This window comes from Lepidochelys kempii, chromosome 23, assembly GCF_965140265.1.
Source record: "Lepidochelys kempii isolate rLepKem1 chromosome 23, rLepKem1.hap2, whole genome shotgun sequence".
NCBI lineage: Eukaryota > Metazoa > Chordata > Testudines > Cheloniidae > Lepidochelys > Lepidochelys kempii.
The window spans coordinates 15,202,288-15,221,458 of NC_133278.1; the positions used below are offsets into that span (position 1 = coordinate 15,202,288).

The 19,171-nt window shown below is 71.8% G+C and overlaps 1 protein-coding gene across 8 annotated transcripts; it reads right to left on the reverse strand.

The window, feature by feature from the left end:
• Positions 1-147: 147 nt before the first annotated feature.
• On the reverse strand, positions 148-18,596 carry KDM5C (lysine demethylase 5C). 8 transcript variants are annotated; one of them, XM_073321425.1, is made up of 28 exons: positions 17,879-18,596; positions 15,506-15,583; positions 15,051-15,173; positions 14,537-14,707; positions 14,163-14,294; positions 13,512-13,580; positions 13,141-13,264; positions 12,877-13,061; positions 12,152-12,310; positions 11,836-11,955; positions 11,393-11,551; positions 10,876-11,057; positions 10,379-10,541; positions 9,822-9,941; positions 9,478-9,672; positions 9,069-9,250; positions 6,101-6,225; positions 5,610-5,757; positions 5,380-5,476; positions 4,715-5,073; positions 4,307-4,445; positions 3,962-4,141; positions 3,527-3,667; positions 2,523-3,038; positions 2,277-2,334; positions 1,835-2,034; positions 1,001-1,189; positions 148-812 (listed from the first exon to the last, which is right to left on the reverse strand). In XM_073321425.1, the coding sequence occupies exons 1-28, from the start codon at positions 18,458-18,460 to the stop codon at positions 804-806; spliced, it is 4,905 nt and encodes a 1,634-aa protein (XP_073177526.1). In that variant the 5' UTR covers positions 18,461-18,596; the 3' UTR covers positions 148-803. The 8 variants fall into 8 exon arrangements, with proteins under 8 accessions (XP_073177526.1, XP_073177527.1, XP_073177525.1 ...); XM_073321426.1 differs by having other exon boundaries at positions 148-809; positions 14,163-14,297; XM_073321424.1 differs by having other exon boundaries at positions 14,163-14,297; positions 17,879-18,595.
• Between the last annotated feature and the right edge of the window lie 575 nt (positions 18,597-19,171).

A 19,171-nucleotide genomic window follows, 5' to 3' on the forward strand; every position in this document is an offset into this window, starting at 1 on the left:
GACCAGCTCTGGGGCTACTGGGGAACAGCCCCATAAAACGCAGCACAGGGATGAGGCGCCGAAACGCAGCCAGCTCTGGGGGCCCCCCGGGACCCCCCCAAACAGCTCCATTAGCCTCCAAAGTTTAATAATAATAAAAAAATCATAATACAATAACGCCCCCCCCACCCCCCCCATAGACAGTGATAGGAACACTAAAAAGAGAGAGAGAGAGAGAGAGGTTTAGTGTCAGGGCTGGGCCCCTAAGGGGTGTTGTGGGGCGGGCTGGAAACAGACCAGGTTCCGCCCCCCAGCCCTGCTGCCCCCCTCACCACCCCCCCGAAAAACCCCAAAGTGGTTCCCCCAATTCCTATAAAAAACCCATCCCGGGCTGGAGAGGCAGCTGTGCAGCTCCGGGGGAGAGGGGGGCAGGGCTGCAGTGTGTGTGTGTGTGTGTGGGGGGAATCTGTCCCCCCCAGAGTAAGTCCAACCAGTGCAGGGCGCTGGTCCGGCCGATCTGGCTGTGCTGGTATCTCGGGGGTGCCCCGAGACGTCCATGGTGAATCCGGAGGGGCACAGTTCTGGGGGGCGGCGCCCCCTGGCTCCGGTGGGGGTGTCAGCGAGATCCCCCCACTCCCCGTCTCTGCACCGAGGTATCCATGATACAAAAGGAAGGATAACGTAAAATAATTACATCACTGGGCAGAGTCCGGCCCGGGGTCCCCCGGTGGGGAGCGTCCTGGGGGGGTCAGCTCCGCCCCCCGGTCCCCCCCCAGTCAGGGCGCCATCAAGTCAGCCGTCCGGTCCGGAGGAGGGGGCCGGCGTCACAACTGCTGTGGGGACAACAGGGGAGGGGGGTTAGTGAGGGTCGGGGGACCCCACGGAGCCCCCCCAGTAGGATCAGGAGATTCCAGCCCAGAGGGTCAGGGGGGGACCCCAGCCCCACGGGCCCCCATGGCAACCAAAACCCCCTCCCACGCCCCCACAGCCCCAGGCGCAACCCCAAGTGCCCAAATCTCACCCCGACACCGTTCTGGCTGTGGTCGGTGCCGGTCCCGGGGGGGGCCACATCGGGGGGCTCGCTCTCCCGGCTCCTCTTTGGCTCTAACTCCTCCTTCGGTAGGGGGGGCAGCTCCCCCCGCTCAGCCCGGCGCTTCCGGCGTCGCTCGGCATCCCGGCCCCGGGCCCCACGCCGCTCTGCCTGCTCCAGCTGGGGGCGACAGGGAACGTCAGCCGGACATGGACCCCCTGCAGCCCCGGGCTCCCCCCAGCCCTGCCGGTGCCCCTCATCCCGACCCGCAACCTCCCCCGGCCCAGCCGTACCCCTCACTCCCGACCCACAACCTCCCCCGGCTGTGCCCGTGCCCCTCACTCCCGACCCACAGCCCCCTGCCAGCCCAGCCGTACCCCTCACTCCCGACCCGCAACCTCCCCCTGCCCAGCCGTACCCCTCACTCCCGACCCACAGCCCCCTGCCAGCCCAGCCGTACTCCTCACTCCTGACCCACAACCTCCCCTGGCCCTGCCGGTGCCCCTCACTTCCGACCCACAGCCTCCTGCCAGCCCAGCCGTACCCCTCACTCCTGACCCACAACCTCCCCCGGCCCTGCCGGTGCCCCTCATCCCGACCCGCAACCTCCCCCAGCCCAGCCGTACCCCTCACTCCCGACACACAGCCCCCTGCCAGCCCAGCTGTACTCCTCACTCCTGACCCACAACCTCCCCTGGCCCTGCCGGTGCCCCTCACTTCCGACCCACAGCCTCCTGCCAGCCCAGCCCTGCCCCCCAGCTCTGCCGGTGCCTCTCACGCCTGACCCACAGCCCCTGCTGGCCCAGCTCTGCCGGTGCCCCTCACCTCCAGCAGATGGCGGAAGGTGTCAACGGGGGGCGCCCGGGCAGCCTGCAGCAGCCTCCAGAGGCTCTGCCCCTCGTCCAGCGTCACCTCCAGCAGGTCGCCCTCCAGGAGCAGCTCCTCCAGCGCCCGCCGCGGCCCCTCGGGCAGCTCCAGCACCGGGCCCTGCAGCCGTGCCAACGCCGCGCCCAGCACCTCCAGGTCTGGGGGGCGACGGGGCAGTGAGGGGGGATGGGGCCAGCCTGCAATCCCCACTGCACCCTCAGCGCCCCCTCCCTCCGCCCTGCCCCCCCCGCGCCTTCAGTGCCAGCTGCTGCCCCCCACTAAATCCCTCCCTCCGTCTCCCTCCATGCCACACACCGTCCCCTCGGTACCAGCTCCAGCCCCCCCGGACCCTCCCCTCCCTCTGCCCCAACCCCGGTGCAGAGCAGATATGGGGCGTTACCAGAGGTGAAGGGTCCCATCTTCTCCGGCGACGGGGCGTCCCCGTTCTCCAGGGAGAGCTGCGGGGGGCAAGAGGGGACAGAGTGGTGAGACAGGCATGTGGCCCCACCCCCACCTCGGGGGACCCAAATCTAGGGGGCCTGGTCCCAGGGGCTCCCTCGCTGGGGTGGGGCGAAGGCAGACCTACCTCCCCCCGTGCCTGGCACCAGCGGACCGGGGCGAGCGCCCCCCGCCCAGCCCCCCTCACCTTGGGTTGCTCGTTGCGGCTGGTCTCCCGCAGGGCGCCGGCGTCCCCGTGTAGCCGTTGGCGCAGGGCCGCCAGGCGCTCCAGGGGCCCGGCCAGCTCGGGCGAGGCCAGCAGCTGGCGGGCGCGGTCCTGCCAGGTGATGGCACGCTCCGTCAGGCACTGCAGGGCCTCGCCCTCGGGCAGCCGCACCGGCAGCTTCTGCAAGGCCACCAGCAGGGCCAGGATGGTCTCGAGGCGCGGGCGGCGGGAGCGCTGGCAAAGTGGGCACAGGAACTTGGCGTCCCACTCCCACCAGGCGGGCGAGGGCTTCTGGGCGCCCAGGCGGGGCCAGGCCACGCAGGGGGCGTGGAACCAGTCGCGGCAGAGCTCGCAGCACAGCATGCCGGGCCCGGGCGGCCGGCCGCACACGCAGGAGGGGGGGCCGGGCACGGGGGGGCCGGGCTTCAGCGCGTTGGCGCGGCGCAGCCGCAGGATGCCCTCCTTCTCCTTCCGCTCGCCCTCCTTGAACGCCACAATCTGCCGGGGGGCGGGGAGGGCTCAGTGCGGGGGGGGGGAGAGGCGGGCAGCCTGCCAGCCCCCAGCCTCCCCCCCCTTTCCCTCCCCGCCAGCCCCCAGCCTCCCCCCCTTCCCTCTGCCAGCTCCCCCCGCCAACCCCAGCCTCCTCTGTCGCCAGCCCCAGCCTCCCCTTTCCTTCCCTGCCCTCTGCCAGCCCTCCCCCCTTTCCCTCCCTGCCCGCTGCCAGCCCCAGCCTGCCACTCCCCCCCCGCCACAGCCCGCCCCAGCCTCCCCCCCTTTCCTTCCCTGCCCTCTGCCGGGCCCCCCCGCCAACCCCCAGCCTCCCCCCTTTCCTTCCCTGCCCGCTGCCGTCCCCCCTGCCAACCCCAGCCTCCCCTTTCTCTCCCTGCCCCCCCCCCAGTCTCTCTCCTGGTGCCCCTAGAGGAGACAGGCCCCATGCCCCATTCCCCGCCCTCCGGAGGGGCCGGGCCCCACTGCTGCCCACTCACCACGGAGCCAGGGTCCCGCAGGTCCTGAGCCGACAGCCCCAGGCTCTCGGTGTCCGACTTGTAGAGGCCGAGCTCCGGCTCCCGCCGCCACTTGGTGCGCTTGGGGCTGGCCGCGCCAGCGTCCGCACAGGGGCACAGCACCTGGGGGGGCAGAGGGGGTTGGGCTCTGCCTTCCGTGCCCCTCCGGTCCCATGGGGCCCATGCCCCCCCCAACCCCCTCAAGACCTACCATCCTCCCCACAGCCAGCACAGCCCCAAACACCACCCTCTCCCCCGTGGGACCCACCTGCGCCCCATGGGAGCCACGGCCCCCACTACCCTGAGGGATCCACCACCGCCCCCCCCCCCCCGCTGTCCCATGGAAGGCACAGACACCACCCCCTGCCGCTGCCCCACGGGAGCCATAGACACCCCCCAGCCCCGCCCCCCACACACCTCCAGCAGGGTGTAGCATGAGTTCTTCTTGAGGAAGGTCTTGGAGGCCTTCTCGCGCCAGGAGTGCGCCGTGCCCACCTGCACCTCCAGCTGGCGCAGCTCCTCCAGCCGCACGGGCAGGTCCCGGCCCACGGCCACCAGCCCCTCCAGGTCGTCCAGGCAGGGGTAGTGATCCCCGTTCTAGGGCGGGGGGAAAAGGTCAGCGCCGCCCCCCACAGCCTCACCCTGTGATCCTCCCAGAGCCGCCGGGTCACGGCCCACAGCCCCAGGTCTCCCAAGTTCCCCCAGAGCCCCACCCCCCAGCCTCACGCCACACTCCCCCCCAGAAAGCCCCTCATCGCTCACCTGGATCTCCTCCACATCGGCGATCCAGGCCCGGGCTTTGGCCAGCGCTTCCTTCAGGGCCAGGATGTTGGGCAGGTGCACGGGGACGTTCTCCGCCTCCTTGATGATGGCTTCCAGCGTGGCCGGGGGGTGCTTCTGCCTGGGGGGGGAGGGGATGGCTCAGGCCCCCCGGCTCCAATCTCCAGGCCCCCTCCCCTCCCAGAGCTGGGGAAGGAACCCAGGTGTCTGCACTCCCAACCTGCCTCATGTTCTCACCACTAGTGCCCTCTCCCCTCCCAGAGCTGGGGAGAGAACCCAGGTGTCCGGGCCCCCAACCTCCCCCAGGCTCTAACCGCTACCCTCCCCAAAACCGTGAAGAGATGCCAGGGGTCCTGCTGCCCCCAGAACCCAGGCATCCGGGCCCCTCACCTGGCCTCGAGGCAGAGGTGGGCCTTCTCCTCCCAGCGCTGGGCGATGGTCAGCAGCTCCTGGAGCTCGGCCCGGGCCTTCTCCACGGCTGGGCTGGGGGCCACGGTGGCGCCGGCCTGGGCCAGGCCCCGCACCAGAGCCAGGGGCACCTGCTCACGGGGCGAGCGCAGCGCCCGCTTCACCTCCTCCAGCCAGGCCGCCTGCTGCACCTGGCGCTCCAGCTGGCGTGTCTCGGGCACGGCCACACCCAGCCGTGCCCCCCGCGCCACCAGCCCCTGCAGCTGGGCTGCGCTGGCGGGCAGCCCCCGCAGGGCCTCCTGCGCCTCCTCCTGGAAGCCCAGCGCCCGCTCCAGCACCGCCTGCGGGGGGAGGGGGAGTCAGGGCAGGGCCGGGCCTGGGAACCCCCCCAAGCCCCGCCCCTGGGGAACCCCCTCCCCGCACCACCTGGCGGGGCAGGTGGGGGAGTCAAGGCAAGGCCGGTCCCTGGTACTCCCAAAGCAGCCCCCACAGCCCCATCTTCCCCCCTGCCTGGGGGCGGGGCCAGTCCCGAGTACCCCCCAAACGCAGCCCCCGGTAGTCACTCAATCCTGGCTCTGGGTACCCCAACCCAGCTCCCCTGTATGGCGCCCGAGCCGGGCCTGCCCCCGTGGCCCGTGCCCGCTCACCTGCACGTCGGCCAGCTGGTGCATGACGCAGGGCACGCTGCTCATGCGCTCCAGGAAGGCACGCAGCTCCTCCAGCGACAGCGGCACGGCGGGCACCCTGGGCGAGAGGCGTGCCGGGTTAGCCTGGGGACCTGCCCGCCCGCCACCAGGGGGGCTGGGAACGGGAGGGGTCAGGAAGCCCGCCGGCCCCCCACGGGAGGGGCGCGGGCACAGGTCCAGTCCCCACTCACCCGGTCTCCAGGCCGCTGATGAGCCCCAGGGCATCGGAGACGCAGCGCTCGGCCTCAGCCAGGCAGCTCTTCAGCCGATGCAGCAGCTCGTTGTCGGGGAACTTGCGCTCGCGAGCCTCCGACTCCAGCGCCCGCAGCTCCTCCAGCGCTGCAATGACACACGGCTCAGGCTCCCTCTCCGCCGGGACTCCTGGGTTCTCCCCCAGCCTGGGGGGGGGGGGGGGGGGCTACATGCCGGGACTCCTGGGTTCTCTTCCAGGAGCTGGGAGGGGTGTGGGGCCTAGTGGTTAGAGCCGGGGGGGGGGGCACGGATGGACTGGGAGCCAGGACTCCTGGGTTCTCTCCCCAGCTTGGGGAGGGGAGCAGGGGCTAACGGTCTGAGTGGGGTGCAAGCCGGCACTCAGGAGGGGTGAGGTGGGAAAGGGGCACATGGGTGGGTTCAGACCCCCCTCTCCCTCCCAAGGGACCCCAAGCGTCCGGCGGGTGCTTACTCCTCTTGCGCCCGTCCTCCACCTCCAGGGCGATTCGGACCTTGTTGGCCCAGGTGTCGAAGGACTCGGCCCGAACCTTCAGCTTGTGCAGCATGGCCGGGAGCTCATCCAGCGTGTAGCGGTACCTGCGAGCACAGGGTCAGCTGGGCCGCAGGGAGCCCCATATACCGGCTGTGGGAGGGCCTGGGGCAGGGACCCCGGCCTCCTGGGTCCCCCGTGGCCGGAGGGAGGAGGGCCCGGGGCGGGGACCCCGGCCTCCTGGGTCCCCCGTGGTGGGCATCCCGGCCTCCTGGGTCCCCCGTGGCCGGAGGGAGGAGGGCCCGGGGCGGGCATCCCGGCCTCCTGGGTCCCCCGTGGCCGGAGGGAGGAGGGCCCGGGGCGGGCACCCCGGCCTCCTGGGTCCCCCGTGGCCGAAGGGAGGAGGGCCCGGGGCGGGGACCCCGGCCTCCTGGGTCCCCCGTGGTGGGCATCCCGGCCTCCTGGGTCCCCCGTGGCCGGAGGGAGGAGGGCCCGGGGCGGGCATCCCGGCCTCCTGGGTCCCCCGTGGCCGGAGGGAGGAGGGCCCGGGGCGGGCATCCCGGCCTCCTGGGTCCCCCGTGGCCGAAGGGAGGAGGGCCCGGGGCGGGCATCCCGGCCTCCTGGGTCCCCCGTGGCCGGAGGGAGGAGGGCCCGGGGCGGGGACCCCGGCCTCCTGGGTCCCCCGTGGCCGGAGGGAGGAGGGCCCGGGGCGGGGACCCCGGCCTCCTGGGTCCCCCGTGGTGGGCATCCCGGCCTCCTGGGTCCCCCGTGGCCGGAGGGAGGAGGGCCCGGGGCGGGCATCCCGGCCTCCTGGGTCCCCCGTGGCCGGAGGGAGGAGGGCCCGGGGCGGGCATCCCGGCCTCCTGGGTCCCCCGTGGCCGGAGGGAGGAGGGCCCGGGGCGGGCATCCCGGCCTCCTGGGTCCCCCGTGGCCGGAGGGAGGAGGGCCCGGGGCGGGGACCCCGGCCTCCTGGGTCCCCCGTGGCCGGAGGGAGGAGGGCCCGGGGCGGGGACCCCGGCCTCCTGGGTCCCCCGTGGCCGGAGGGAGGAGGGCCCGGGGCGGGCATCCCGGCCTCCTGGGTCCCCCGTGGCCGGAGGGAGGAGGGCCCGGGGCGGGGACCCCGGCCTCCTGGGTCCCCCGTGGCCGGAGGGAGGAGGGCCCGGGGCGGGGACCCCGGCCTCCTGGGTCCCCCGTGGCCGGAGGGAGGAGGGCCCGGGGCGGGGACCCCGGCCTCCTGGGTCCCCCGTGGCCGGAGGGAGGAGGGCCCGGGGCGGGCATCCCGGCCTCCTGGGTCCCCCGTGGCCGGAGGGAGGAGGGCCCGGGGCGGGGACCCCGGCCTCCTGGGTCCCCCGTGGCCGGAGGGAGGAGGGCCCGGGGCGGGGACCCCGGCCTCCTGGGTCCCCCGTGGCCGGAGGGAGGAGGGCCCGGGGCGGGGACCCCGGCCTCCTGGGTCCCCCGTGGCCGGAGGGAGGAGGGCCCGGGGCGGGGACCCCGGCCTCCTGGGTCCCCCGTGGCCGGAGGGAGGAGGGCCCGGGGCGGGGACCCCGGCCTCCTGGGTCCCCCGTGGCCGGAGGGAGGAGGGCCCGGGGCGGGGACCCCGGCCTCCTGGGTCCCCCGTGGCCGGAGGGAGGAGGGCCCGGGGCGGGCATCCCGGCCTCCTGGGTCCCCCGTGGCCGGAGGGAGGAGGGCCCGGGGCGGGCATCCCGGCCTCCTGGGTCCCCCGTGGCCGGAGGGAGGAGGGCCCGGGGCGGGGACCCCGGCCTCCTGGGTCCCCCGTGGCCGGAGGGAGGAGGGCCCGGGGCGGGGACCCCGGCCTCCTGGGTCCCCCGTGGCCGGAGGGAGGAGGGCCCGGGGCGGGCATCCCGGCCTCCTGGGTCCCCCGTGGCCGGAGGGAGGAGGGCCCGGGGCGGGGACCCCGGCCTCCTGGGTCCCCCGTGGCCGGAGGGAGGAGGGCCCGGGGCGGGGACCCCGGCCTCCTGGGTCCCCCGTGGCCGGAGGGAGGAGGGCCCGGGGCGGGCATCCCGGCCTCCTGGGTCCCCCGTGGCCGGAGGGAGGAGGGCCCGGGGCGGGGACCCCGGCCTCCTGGGTCCCCCGTGGCCGGAGGGAGGAGGGCCCGGGGCGGGGACCCCGGCCTCCTGGGTCCCCCGTGGCCGGAGGGAGGAGGGCCCGGGGCGGGCATCCCGGCCTCCTGGGTCCCCCGTGGCCGGAGGGAGGAGGGCCCGGGGCGGGCATCCCGGCCTCCTGGGTCCCCCGTGGCCGGAGGGAGGAGGGCCCGGGGCGGGGACCCCGGCCTCCTGGGTCCCCCGTGGCCGGAGGGAGGAGGGCCCGGGGCGGGGACCCCGGCCTCCTGGGTCCCCCGTGGCCGGAGGGAGGAGGGCCCGGGGCGGGGACCCCGGCCTCCTGGGTCCCCCGTGGCCGGAGGGAGGAGGGCCCGGGGCGGGGACCCCGGCCTCCTGGGTCCCCCGTGGCCGGAGGGAGGAGGGCCCGGGGCGGGGACCCCGGCCTCCTGGGTCCCCCGTGGCCGGAGGGAGGAGGGCCCGGGGCGGGCATCCCGGCCTCCTGGGTCCCCCGTGGCCGGAGGGAGGAGGGCCCGGGGCGGGCATCCCGGCCTCCTGGGTCCCCCGTGGCCGGAGGGAGGAGGGCCCGGGGCGGGGACCCCGGCCTCCTGGGTCCCCCGTGGCCGGAGGGAGGAGGGCCCGGGGCGGGGACCCCGGCCTCCTGGGTCCCCCGTGGCCGGAGGGAGGAGGGCCCGGGGCGGGGACCCCGGCCTCCTGGGTCCCCCGTGGCCGGAGGGAGGAGGGCCCGGGGCGGGGACCCCGGCCTCCTGGGTCCCCCGTGGCCGGAGGGAGGAGGGCCCGGGGCGGGGACCCCGGCCTCCTGGGTCCCCCGTGGCCGGAGGGAGGAGGGCCCGGGGCGGGGACCCCGGCCTCCTGGGTCCCCCGTGGCCCACCTGAGGTACTGGCGGCTACTGGGACACTTGCAGAGGTCGTGGATGTGGTAGAGACAGACCAGGCGGGCGGGGCAGTCGTAGCAGGCCAGCGCCGAGAGGAAACACGTCGTCTTGCACTTGTCGCACTGGCGCTCGTCATCCGGGAGCAGCTCGAAGGCCTCGCGCTCCGCCTCCGTCACCCCCTGGGCGGGGAGAGGGGTGAGCACGGATCATATGCCCGCCACCCCCGAGCTCCTCCACCACGTCCCCCCCCTCCCCAGCCCCACGTCCCCCCCGTCCCCAGCCCCACCCCAATGTCCCATGTCCCCCACCTCCCCAGCCCCATGTCCCACCCCTCCCCAGCCCCACCCCAATGTCCCACGTCCCCCCCCCCAGCCCCACGTTCTCCCCCCCCCAGCCCCGCCCCCACCTTGTCCAGCAGGGCCTTGCGCAGCTTGCGCTCCTCCTGCACCAGGATGAACATCTCCTTGTGCACGGCGGCCGCTAGGTTGAGGTCGAGCTTCTCGGGGCAGGCGGCCATCTTGCAGATCAGCTCCTCGTGCGAGAAGACGCAGTAGCGACGCAGGCGGCGGTAATGCTCGATGCACTGGCGCCCAGCCGGCAGCTGGGGAAGGAGGGAGGGACCCAGGCGTCCGGGCTCGTCATCATTGTAACCCAGGCGTCCAGGCTCCCAGACCCTCCCCCCTCCCAACCACGAGACCCCACTCCCCTCCCAGAGCTGGCCAGAGGACCCAGGCGTCTGGGCGTACTCACCCAGTCAGCAGTGCAGAAGTTCACAGCTTCAGCGAAGTTGTAGCCCTGGTTGAAGCCGCTGTGATAGGCCCGGGGGAAAGTGATGACGAACTCTCCCGCACACTGATTGGTCCGGACGACCTGGGGGGGCAGGAGGGAGCGACCAGGTGAGTGGGAAGGGGGGGGCTGGGACCAAGGTGAGGTGAGCAGCACTGAGGGGGTGTGGCTGGGGCGTGGCCAAAGCAGGCAAGCAGGGGGGCCTGGTGAGGGCCGGGTTAACACTGGCCAGTGGGCGGGGCAGCAGAGGGCGTGGATGGGGTGTGGCCAGGGAAGGGAGGAGGTGGCGAGGGGCAGGCAGGCAGGCAGTGGGAGTGGCCAGGGCAGTGAGGGGGTGGCACAAGGGGTGGGGCGGGGGCCAGGGCATTCACCGGAGAGCCGTGGGGGTGTTGGGGTTCATGAGGGTGAGGAGTGGGTGCAGTGTGGGGGGCGTGGCTGGAGCAGAGGGGGCGGGGCCAGGACAGCACAGAGGGCGGGGCTGAGGCAGAGGGGGCGGGGCCAGAACAGCACAGGGCACTCACCGGCACACCATGGGCCATGAGGGTGTTGGGGTTCATGAGGGTGACGAGCTGGTGCAGCAGGTCCGGCTGGCTCTCGAACAGCTCCGGGGTGAGCTTCTTCATCACGTCCTCCAGGTGCTCGGCCGCGAACGAGGGCACCCCGTACCACGTCTTGGGCTCGCCCCTGGGGACAGCGCAGGGTCAGGGGGGCAGCCGCTAACCCCCCATCCCCCCGACCCCGTACCACGTCTTGGGCTCGCCCCTGGGGACAGCGCAGGGTCAGGGGGGCAGCCGCTAACCCCCCATCCCCCCGACCCCGTACCACGACTTGGGCTCGCCCCTGGGGACAGCGCAGGGTCAGGGGGGCAGCTGCTAACCCCCCGACCCCGTACCACATCTTGGGCTCGCCCCTGGGGACAGCCGCCAACACCATGGCCGGCCCCCCAGGCACCTGTCCCCCCATTTCCTCCCCCACCAGCCCAAGTGACCCCCAATTCCAGTCCCCCATTCTGCCCCACCAGTGGAGGTAGTTGATGGAGTAGCTCCAGTGGTCCTCGATGTGCCAGCAGAAGGCGGAGAAGACCATGCCCACGTAGAGCCAGGGCACCTTCATGCCTGAGATGTCGGCGTTGATGTGGCACAACACCGACTGCTGCAGGACCGGCATCACGTTCAGGTTCCAGCCGCTGGCCGCGTACTCCTGCCGGGAGAGGGGGGCTCAGAGCTCCCAGACGCCACCAGGGGCCCGGCTGGCTCCAGGGCAGAGACTGGCTGTGCGGGGTGGGGAATGGGACACGGGGCCCGTTCCCCTAGGGAGCACCGGACGGTTCAGGGAATGGGGCCTGTCCCCTCTAGGGCGTGCTGGATGGTTCAGGAGGTCAGGGAATGGGGCGTGAGGCCTGTTCCTTCTAGGGGGTGCCGGCTGGCTGCGGGGGTGAATGAATGGGGCGCTGGCCCCCATCCGGCCCCAGGGCAGGGACTGGAGGGCTCCAGAGGGCAGGAAAGGTGGCAAAAGGGCCAGCTGGGGGTCCCCACCTCCTCCTCGGGGCACAGCCTCCGCTTGCTGTCGCTGATGGGGAAGCCGCTGCCGAACTCCTTGGAGTGGATGTCGGCGCCGTACTCCACCGTCACGTCCTCCTCGATGCTGTTCACCAGGCGCCAGAACTCCTTCTCCACCAGCTCTGTGGGCACCATCTGCCGGGGGGCAAGGGTGGGCATGGGCACAGAGCTACACCCCGGAGCCCAGGTGTCTGGGCTCCCAGCCCACTGCACTGACCACTGTGCCCCACTCCCCTCCTAGAGCCGGGGAGAGAACCCAGGTGTCTGGGCTCCCAGCCCCCTGCCCTCTCAGAGCTGGAGAGAGAACCCAGGAGTCCTGGCTCCCAGCCACACCCCCTCCTGCTCTAACCACTAACTCCCACTCCCCTCCCAGAGCCGGCAGAGAACCCTGGCATCCGGGGGCCCGCGGGGGCACTCACGTGGACAGGCATGTTGAAGTAGTCGGCCTTGAAGGCGTCGGCCATCTCTCCGAAGCTCTGCAGCGTGTACTCCCGTGTGGCCTGCTCGAAGCCGAACGCCTCCGGGGGGCGCTTGCATTCCTGCCGGGGGGCGGGGGGGAATGTCAGGGCCAGGGAGGGGTGGGGACCCCCACGGAGACTCACGGGGCCTGCATCTGGGGAAGCCAGGCAGTTCCCCCCAGCCAGCCCGTCCCCCGTCCCACAAGTCCCAGCCAGGCTGGTTCCCCGCCCTCCTCCCAATCAGCCCCAGGGGCCCAGCCAGCCCCGCCCCGCTCACCGCCATGACGCATTTGGGGCAGCGCCAGACGCCCTTGGGGATCTCGGGCAGGGGGGGCAGCAGGCAGAAGATGTGGTAGTTGTCGTCACAGCCGTCGCACAGCAGCAGCTTGTCGTCCTCGTCCCCGCGGGCGCAGATCCGGCACACGTAGGAGTCGATCTGTGGGGCAGGGGGGCGCCAGCGTCAGGTGGCGAGGCCTGGCGCCCCTGGGGTCGGGGAACGGGACACTGAGCTTGGTGCCTTGGGGTGTGGGGAACGGGGCACCAGCTCCCACCTGCCCCGGGGCAGGCACGGGCTGGTTCAGGGGGGCGGGTTCAGGGTTACTGATGCAGAGATGCAGCCAGCTCAGGGGTTTGGGGGCCCGGTCAGCTCAGGGGCCCCAGCCTGCTCAGGAGGTTGGGGTGCGGACCAGTCAAGTTGGTGGTCTCATGCCAGAGTCCCAGCCGGTTTGGGGGTCCTAATCCAGGAGCCCAGCCAGCTCACAGGGGCCTGGTCACCTCAGGGGTCCCAGCCCAGGGGACCAGCCAGCTCAGGGGGGGGCACAGCCGGCTCGGAGGTCCCAATCCAGGGGCCAGGCCAGCTCAGGAGGAAAGGGGGGGGGCTGATCACCTCAGGGGGTCCCGATCCAGGGGCCCGGTCGGTTCAGGGGGTCCCAGCCAGCTTAGGGGTCCCAGCCCAGGGGAAGGGGGGCCCAATCACCTCGGGGGTCCCGGCCCCCCACTTACGAACTGCGTGTTGCCGTGGCTCCGACGCAGGCGCATAGTCATCTTGGTGCAGGGCTCCGGGCTGTGCCTCAGCTCCTCCTTCACCTCCAGGAAAGGTCGGGGTGATGGCGGCTCCAGCCGGGAATCCACCCCGGGGGGTTCCTCCTTCACCACCACCGTGGGGGGGCACTCCGGGCCCTCCTTGTCTGGGGGGAAGGGAGAGGAGTCAGCACAGACCGCCCCGCCCCTGCCGGCACTCACAGCCAGGCAAGGCCCCCCCCTCACCTTTCTTCCGCAGGGTCTTGTCCTTGGCCACCAGCCCCAGGCCCAGCATCTTGGGGCCGGCCCCATAGATCTGCAGCTTCTTCAGCTCCGGGTTCTTCTCGATGTCCTCCTCCGTGGGCTCCGGCTGTGGGGGGAGGGGCAGAGTCAGTGCAGGGGCGGGGCTGCAGCGCCCCCCACTCCCAACCTGCTCCCCCCCCCCTCCCCCGGAACGGGCCAGGAAAGCGCAGGAAAACAGGGACAGCCGGGGAAAGGGTGGGGGGGGCGTGAGGTATCCCAAAATGCACTGGGCTGGAGCAGGGCCTACTGGGAGGTGCGGACCGGGGGCACAGAGAGAGCGAGGCAGGGGGTCCGGACAGATGCCAGGAATGTACCCAGGCCGCGGGCGCTCGCTCAGCTACCAGAGGCGATGGGCTGGCACGTTCAGGGCAGGCCTCAGACTCCTGCAAAAGGGCAAGAAAATGGGGGTGGGGGGCACCAGCGTCAGCAATGGGCTGGGGGTGGCACCAATGGGCCGCTCCAGATTTGCGGGCAGGATGGCAAAGTCCCCCTCAAGTTCCCCCCCAGCTACGGGCAAACAGGTACAAAGAGAAGTGGAGGAGGGAGCCAGGACTCTTGGGTTCTCTCGGGAGGGCCTACTGGTTAGAAAGGGGTGGGGCGAGCTGGGAGCCAGGACGCCTGGGTTCTCTCCCTGGCTTTAGGAGGGGAGTGGGATCTAGTCATTAGAGTGGGGGGCCTGGGAGCCAAGACTCCTGTGTTCTCTCCCACCTCTGGGAGAAGATGGGGCATAACACCACCTGCAAGTTTACAGGCACCAAACTGACCTACAGGGAGGGGAGAGCCCCTGTCCAACCACACAGCAAGGTGGAAAGGAGAACCCAGGAGTCCTAGCCCCCTGCCCCACTCTAACAACTGGATCCCACAGCCCTGCCAGAGAACCCAGGCGTCCTGGCTCCTGCTGCAGACTTGCTGGTTGTCCGTCCCAGGCCTGCAGGGGCCTGGGGGCCAGCCGGGGGGCCACTCACCTCCTGCTGCAGCCGCTTGGCCCGGCGCCCGTAGCTGTTGAACTTGGAGGGCTGCACGGACTGGCGCAGGGGGATGCTGTGGGGCTTGTACTCCTTGTCCTTCTCCTCGCTGTCGAAGGGGCGGGCGTCACACTGCTGGGGAGAGACGGGGGTTAGCACCCAAACGGACCCCAGCCCCGGGTGGGGCCCAAACCCAGGGGGGACGGCCGGGGCGCTTTCCCCGGGGCCTGGCACCACAGAGCCTGGCATCGATCCCCTCCCAGACCTGGGAGAGAACCCAGGTGTCCGGGCTCGCAGCCACTGCCCCCGCTCTAACCACCAGACCCCAACTATCCTGCCCGTCCCACCCAGTGGCCAGCCCCAGCCCCCCTTACCACCAGGTTGGCCCCCGACTGGTACATCTCGTAGGGGTAGATGATGCGTTCGTAGTGGGAGCGCAGCAGGGAGCCGATGTTCTTGCCAGAGGGGTAGGCGAGGCGCTGGGCCACACGAGCCCACCGCCGGTCCCTGCAGATGGCCTCATAGCCCCCCTCCTCCAGCACCACCTGTGGGGAGAGAGCCCTGAGCCGCCGGCCCTCAGCGCCCCCCCCACCCATGGATTCCCCCCCAATGCTGCCGGCCCCCTCCCCTGACTGCGACCCGGCCTCTGACCTCCAGCTCTGCAGCACCCCAGGCCAACATACAGACCCCAGCCCTGGGGCTGCTGGCACCTCTGGCCCCAACCCACCCCTCCCCTCCCTGACCCGCAGCCCTGCCAGCGCCCCCAGCTCATGGACACTCCCCCAGAGCTGCCGGCACCCATGGCCCCCAACCCGTGCCTACCCCGGCACTGCCAGCACCCCTCCCCGACCCACAGCCATCTCCCCCACCCAGCGCTGCCAGCCCTACCTTGCTCAGGCTGTAGAGGTCGAGGATGCGCCGCTCCACGTTGGGGATCTTGAGCGAGGAGCCCTGGATCTCCCAGAACTTCGCAATCTGGTCTAAGTAGTTCAGCTTCACCCGCGTCTGCGCCTGGGGGCGGGGAGGGGAGCAGAGCTGTTCACCTGGGTGTCGCCTCTCCAGCTCACGCGGCCGCGCTTCAGCCCTGCCCAGCCCCCACCAGCAAGGACAGGGAGCCGGGAAACAGCACTGCCGTCGCAGGGGACCTTTCAGGCCAAGAGCTAAGGCATCAGAGTACCACCTGGCGTGGAGATGCAGCCACCTCTGGGGTGGGTCAGTTGGGAACGGCCACACAACGCCACACTGGGATAGTTTATCCAGCACTGAGATGCGGCCACCTCTGGGGCGGGGCAGCAGGGGACCAGCCACCCCGCAGCCACCACGGGCACTGCCTCCCAGCTCACCTCCAATTCGTTGAGCCTCTGGATGCGTGGGGTGAACCTGAAGTTATCCACTTCCACAGCAAAGGGGGGCTGCCAGTCCTGGGGAGAGACGGGAAATGGAGGAGACTTAGTGCTGGAGCAGACAACGCTGCCTTGAGACCCCCCAAGATTCTTCCCAAGTACCGTCCGCAGGGGCAGCCCTCTGCCAACCGGGTATCGCCTCTGACGGGACATGCCCAGCTACTTATGTGCTCATCGCCCTGGGGGTGCTGGGCTGGGGGCCCCCACGGAGAGGATTGAGGCTCACACAGAGCAGGGTCCATCCCCTCCAGTGGAGGGCAGGAGATCTTCTGTTGCCAGGACCACCCCGCACCTCCACGCCAGCAGGGCAGGGAAGGGAGCTCAGTGGGGCGGACAGTTGAGAGCAGACTGGACACCTCTCGCATCCCAGTCCATCTGGTGCCAGGGGGCACCTGCCCTGACCCCAGGGTTAGCACTCTTAAGGCCAGACAAAGCCGTATCCCAAAATATCTGCATTTCACCCAGCATGGGAATGGAGCTCCCTCTAGGGTAGGGATAGGGCAGCTGGGAACAGCCGCACATAACACTGCACAGGGATGGCTTGCCCGGCACGGTGGCTGAGGAACAGCCGCACATAACACTGCACAAGGACAGTTTGCCCGGCACTGAGATGCAGCCACCTCTGGGGTAAACATACCAGTTTATAACCCTAAAGTCTCTCTCCAGACGCCCGAGATCTAAGAGCAAGGCTGCCTGGGTCTGTGACCAGCGGGAGCCACTCCTGCCACTCCCACGGCCAAATCAAGGGTCTTTAGTGGGGCAGGGGAGGGGACGACAGCCAATGCCATCAGGAGTCCAGCACAGCGTTCACTAGCCCAGCCAGGCAATCGCTCCCCTCACCCCCATTTCTGAAAGGGGGGGACCCCAGCCCCTGGATCTGATGCCTGATGCACACCTATGCAGGCCAGCGAAACAAATGCAGGCCACTGAAACTAACACAGGCCGAACTCAAACCTATCCTTCCAATGCCCTGCACCCACCAGATCCAACTGAGACAGGGCCAGGGAGAGATGGGACAAGCAAGCTGCCCCAAAGATCCTCCCCAGGGAAGCCCCCACTTTTGGATGTGCCCCCCCAAGCCCCAGATCCCCTCCCCCCAACCCAGCGAGCCCACTTGCAGCCGTGTCCAGCTGTCTGGGAGGAGAAGAGGCCAGGCCAGAGCCATTACAATAGCCCAGCCAGGAGGATGGAAGAGGCAGCCACAAAAGAAACGATGTGGGGGAGATGGGGGTTGAGGAAGGGGGCTTGTGGGTCCCATGTTGGGGGGCTGCTCCCCAGATTACCCGTGGGCAGGACCACTCTAGGTGTCAGGCCCCCACACACTGTTTACCAGACAAAGGCTGGAGCGAGGCAGCCATATTGAACGTGTCACTGATATTGGGCGGGGGGGGGGGGGGGGGGGGGATCTGAGATTCTCCCCCCCCCAGCACCCTCCTGATCCCCAGGCACTGAGCTGATGACCTCGCGGCCCAGGACCAGCAGAGGAAGTGGGGGGCAGGAGGGTTTGGGAATCAGACCCCACGGATCCCAGAGCCCCAGGAGATCAGGAGGGTCTTGAGGCCAGCGGGGGCCCCTGAGGAGCGGAGAGGCCCAGCCGGATGACCCCATTTCAACCAGATGCCAAGTCAGCGCTGGCCCGGCCCGTCAGCCAGATCCTCAGCGCCCCCCGCTGGCGGGGACCATCACCCACCGCCCCCCACTCCGTGTCCATGCAGTGCCCCGCAGCCCGTTCCAGTGGGCCCTGCCGTGACCCTGCGGCCCCCTGCCACCCCCCATGGCACCCCTGCCCCCTACACATGAAGAGCCTTCACCCCTACCCCCCATGGCCCCCAGGCATAGGCCAAGTGGGACACAGGCACCCCGACCACCCCTCTGCACGGGAGGTACCAGTGCCCGACTGCCCACCATGGGGAGCATTGCCCCCCACACCAGACACTGTGCAGAACATGCCCCCCATGCCCAGCACTACCCCCATTTCCCCCTGGTGCCCCCCGATGCCCCTCATGGCAGCCTGTCGGCCCGCCCAGCGGGAACTAGCTTGGACCCCTCAAATGCCCCCACACGCCCCATGGCAGGCATTGCTGTGGTGGGCAGTGACCCCCCATCTCCCCACACATGCCCCATGGCAGGCGCTGACCCCCTATCCCCCCCTACGCCCCATGGCGGGCGCTGACCCCCCCAGTTCCCCCCCCACGCCCCATGGCGGGCGCTGACCCCCCCAGTTCCCCCCCATGCCCCACGGCGGGCGCTGACCCCCCCAGTTCCCCCCCACACGCCCCACGGCGGGCGCTGACCCCCGGCCCCCCTACTCACGGCGGGGGGCCGGATCTTGCAGATCCCGCTCTTCTCGGCGATGGGCCGGATCTTGGCGATGTAGCCCAGGGGGTCGCGGAACTCGGCCCAGCTGGGCTCGAAGACGGGGCACTCGGGGGGCGGCAGGAAATCCTCGGGGGGCTCGGCCTCGGCCCCCGGCCAGGGGGCCCCCCACTCGCCCGCCCCCTCCCCCCACCCGGCCCGGGGTCCCGCCCCCCCCCGGGGCCCCCGCTCCGTCTTGGGGCCCCGCTCCTCTGCAGGGGGGCCCCGCTCCCCCCACCCCCGCCGGGGGCCCCGCTCCTCAGCCGGGGGGGCCCGATCGCCCCTGGGGCCCTGATCCTCCGCCGGGGGGGCCCGATTCTCCCACGCCCGCCGGGGGCCCCGCTCCTCCGCCGGGGGGGCCCGATCCCCCTTGGGGGCCCGATCCTCCGCCACGGGGGCCCGATCCTCCGCCACGGGGGCCCGATCCTCCGCCACGGGGGCCCGCCCGGGGCCCCGATCCTGTGGCGGGGGGGCCCGATCCGCAGCCGCCGCGGGTGGGGGCGGCTCCTCCCCCCGGGCGGGGGGGGCCCGATCCTCCATGTCCTGCCCGCCCCGCCGCCGCCGCGCCGTGGCTGCCCCCCGCCCCTCAGGGGGCCATGCCCGCCCCGGCCCCCCCCGCGTCTACTCGAGCCCGAGGCCTGTGGCCGGCCTAGGCCCCGCGCGGATGCCTCCGCCGCCGCCGCTTCACCCTCCGCCCCCCACTCGCGATCCCTCCGCCGCCCCCCCTGCGCCCCTACTCCCCGTTCCTCGGCCCGGTGCCTGCTGCCCCCCCCTGCCCCGGCTCAGGCCCCGCCGGCTCCCCCCGGCCTGCCCGCCGCCGCCATCTTGGGGCTCGTTGCGCCTGCCCGCCGCTGCCGCCACACGACGTCTCCCTCCGCCGCGGGGGGGGTCCCCCAAGGTGCGGCCGGAGGGGCTCGGGAGCGGCTCCGGCGGGTCGGGCGGGGCCGAGAACCCCCCAACGCTGAGGGGACGGGCCGGGCGTCGGGCCCCCGGCGAGGCGGCAGGGGCGGCGGGAGGGAGAGAAAATAGTCCGCGGCGGAGGGATATTCCTGTCGCCTCCGCCGGGGAGGGGGGGAGCCGGGACTTCTTGCGCACGTTTAAAGGGCCGCAGTGCGCGTGCGCCCAGGGAGGGAAAACAGGAAGGGGAGGAGGGGGCGGGGCGCAAGGAGACCACGCCCCCTGTTACCTGGCTCCTGCCCCGCCCACCCCCCTCCATCTCCCAGCCTCGCCCCCTCCTCCCCCTCAGCCCCC

Excerpts from the sequence above, each read along its gene's own strand:
- KDM5C (XM_073321424.1), bottom strand. The coding sequence starts at position 18,460 with ATGGAGGATCGGGCCCCCCCCGCCCGGGGGGAGGAGCCGCCCCCACCC. Across the intron at positions 13,581-14,162 it reads CCAAGCGGCTGCAGCAGGAG|GAGTCTGAGGCCTGCCCTGA; the intron begins GTGAGTGGCCCC and ends GCCCTTTTGCAG. Across the intron at positions 13,062-13,140 it reads CAAGACCCTGCGGAAGAAAG|ACAAGGAGGGCCCGGAGTGC; the intron begins GTGAGGGGGGGG and ends CCTTCCCCCCAG.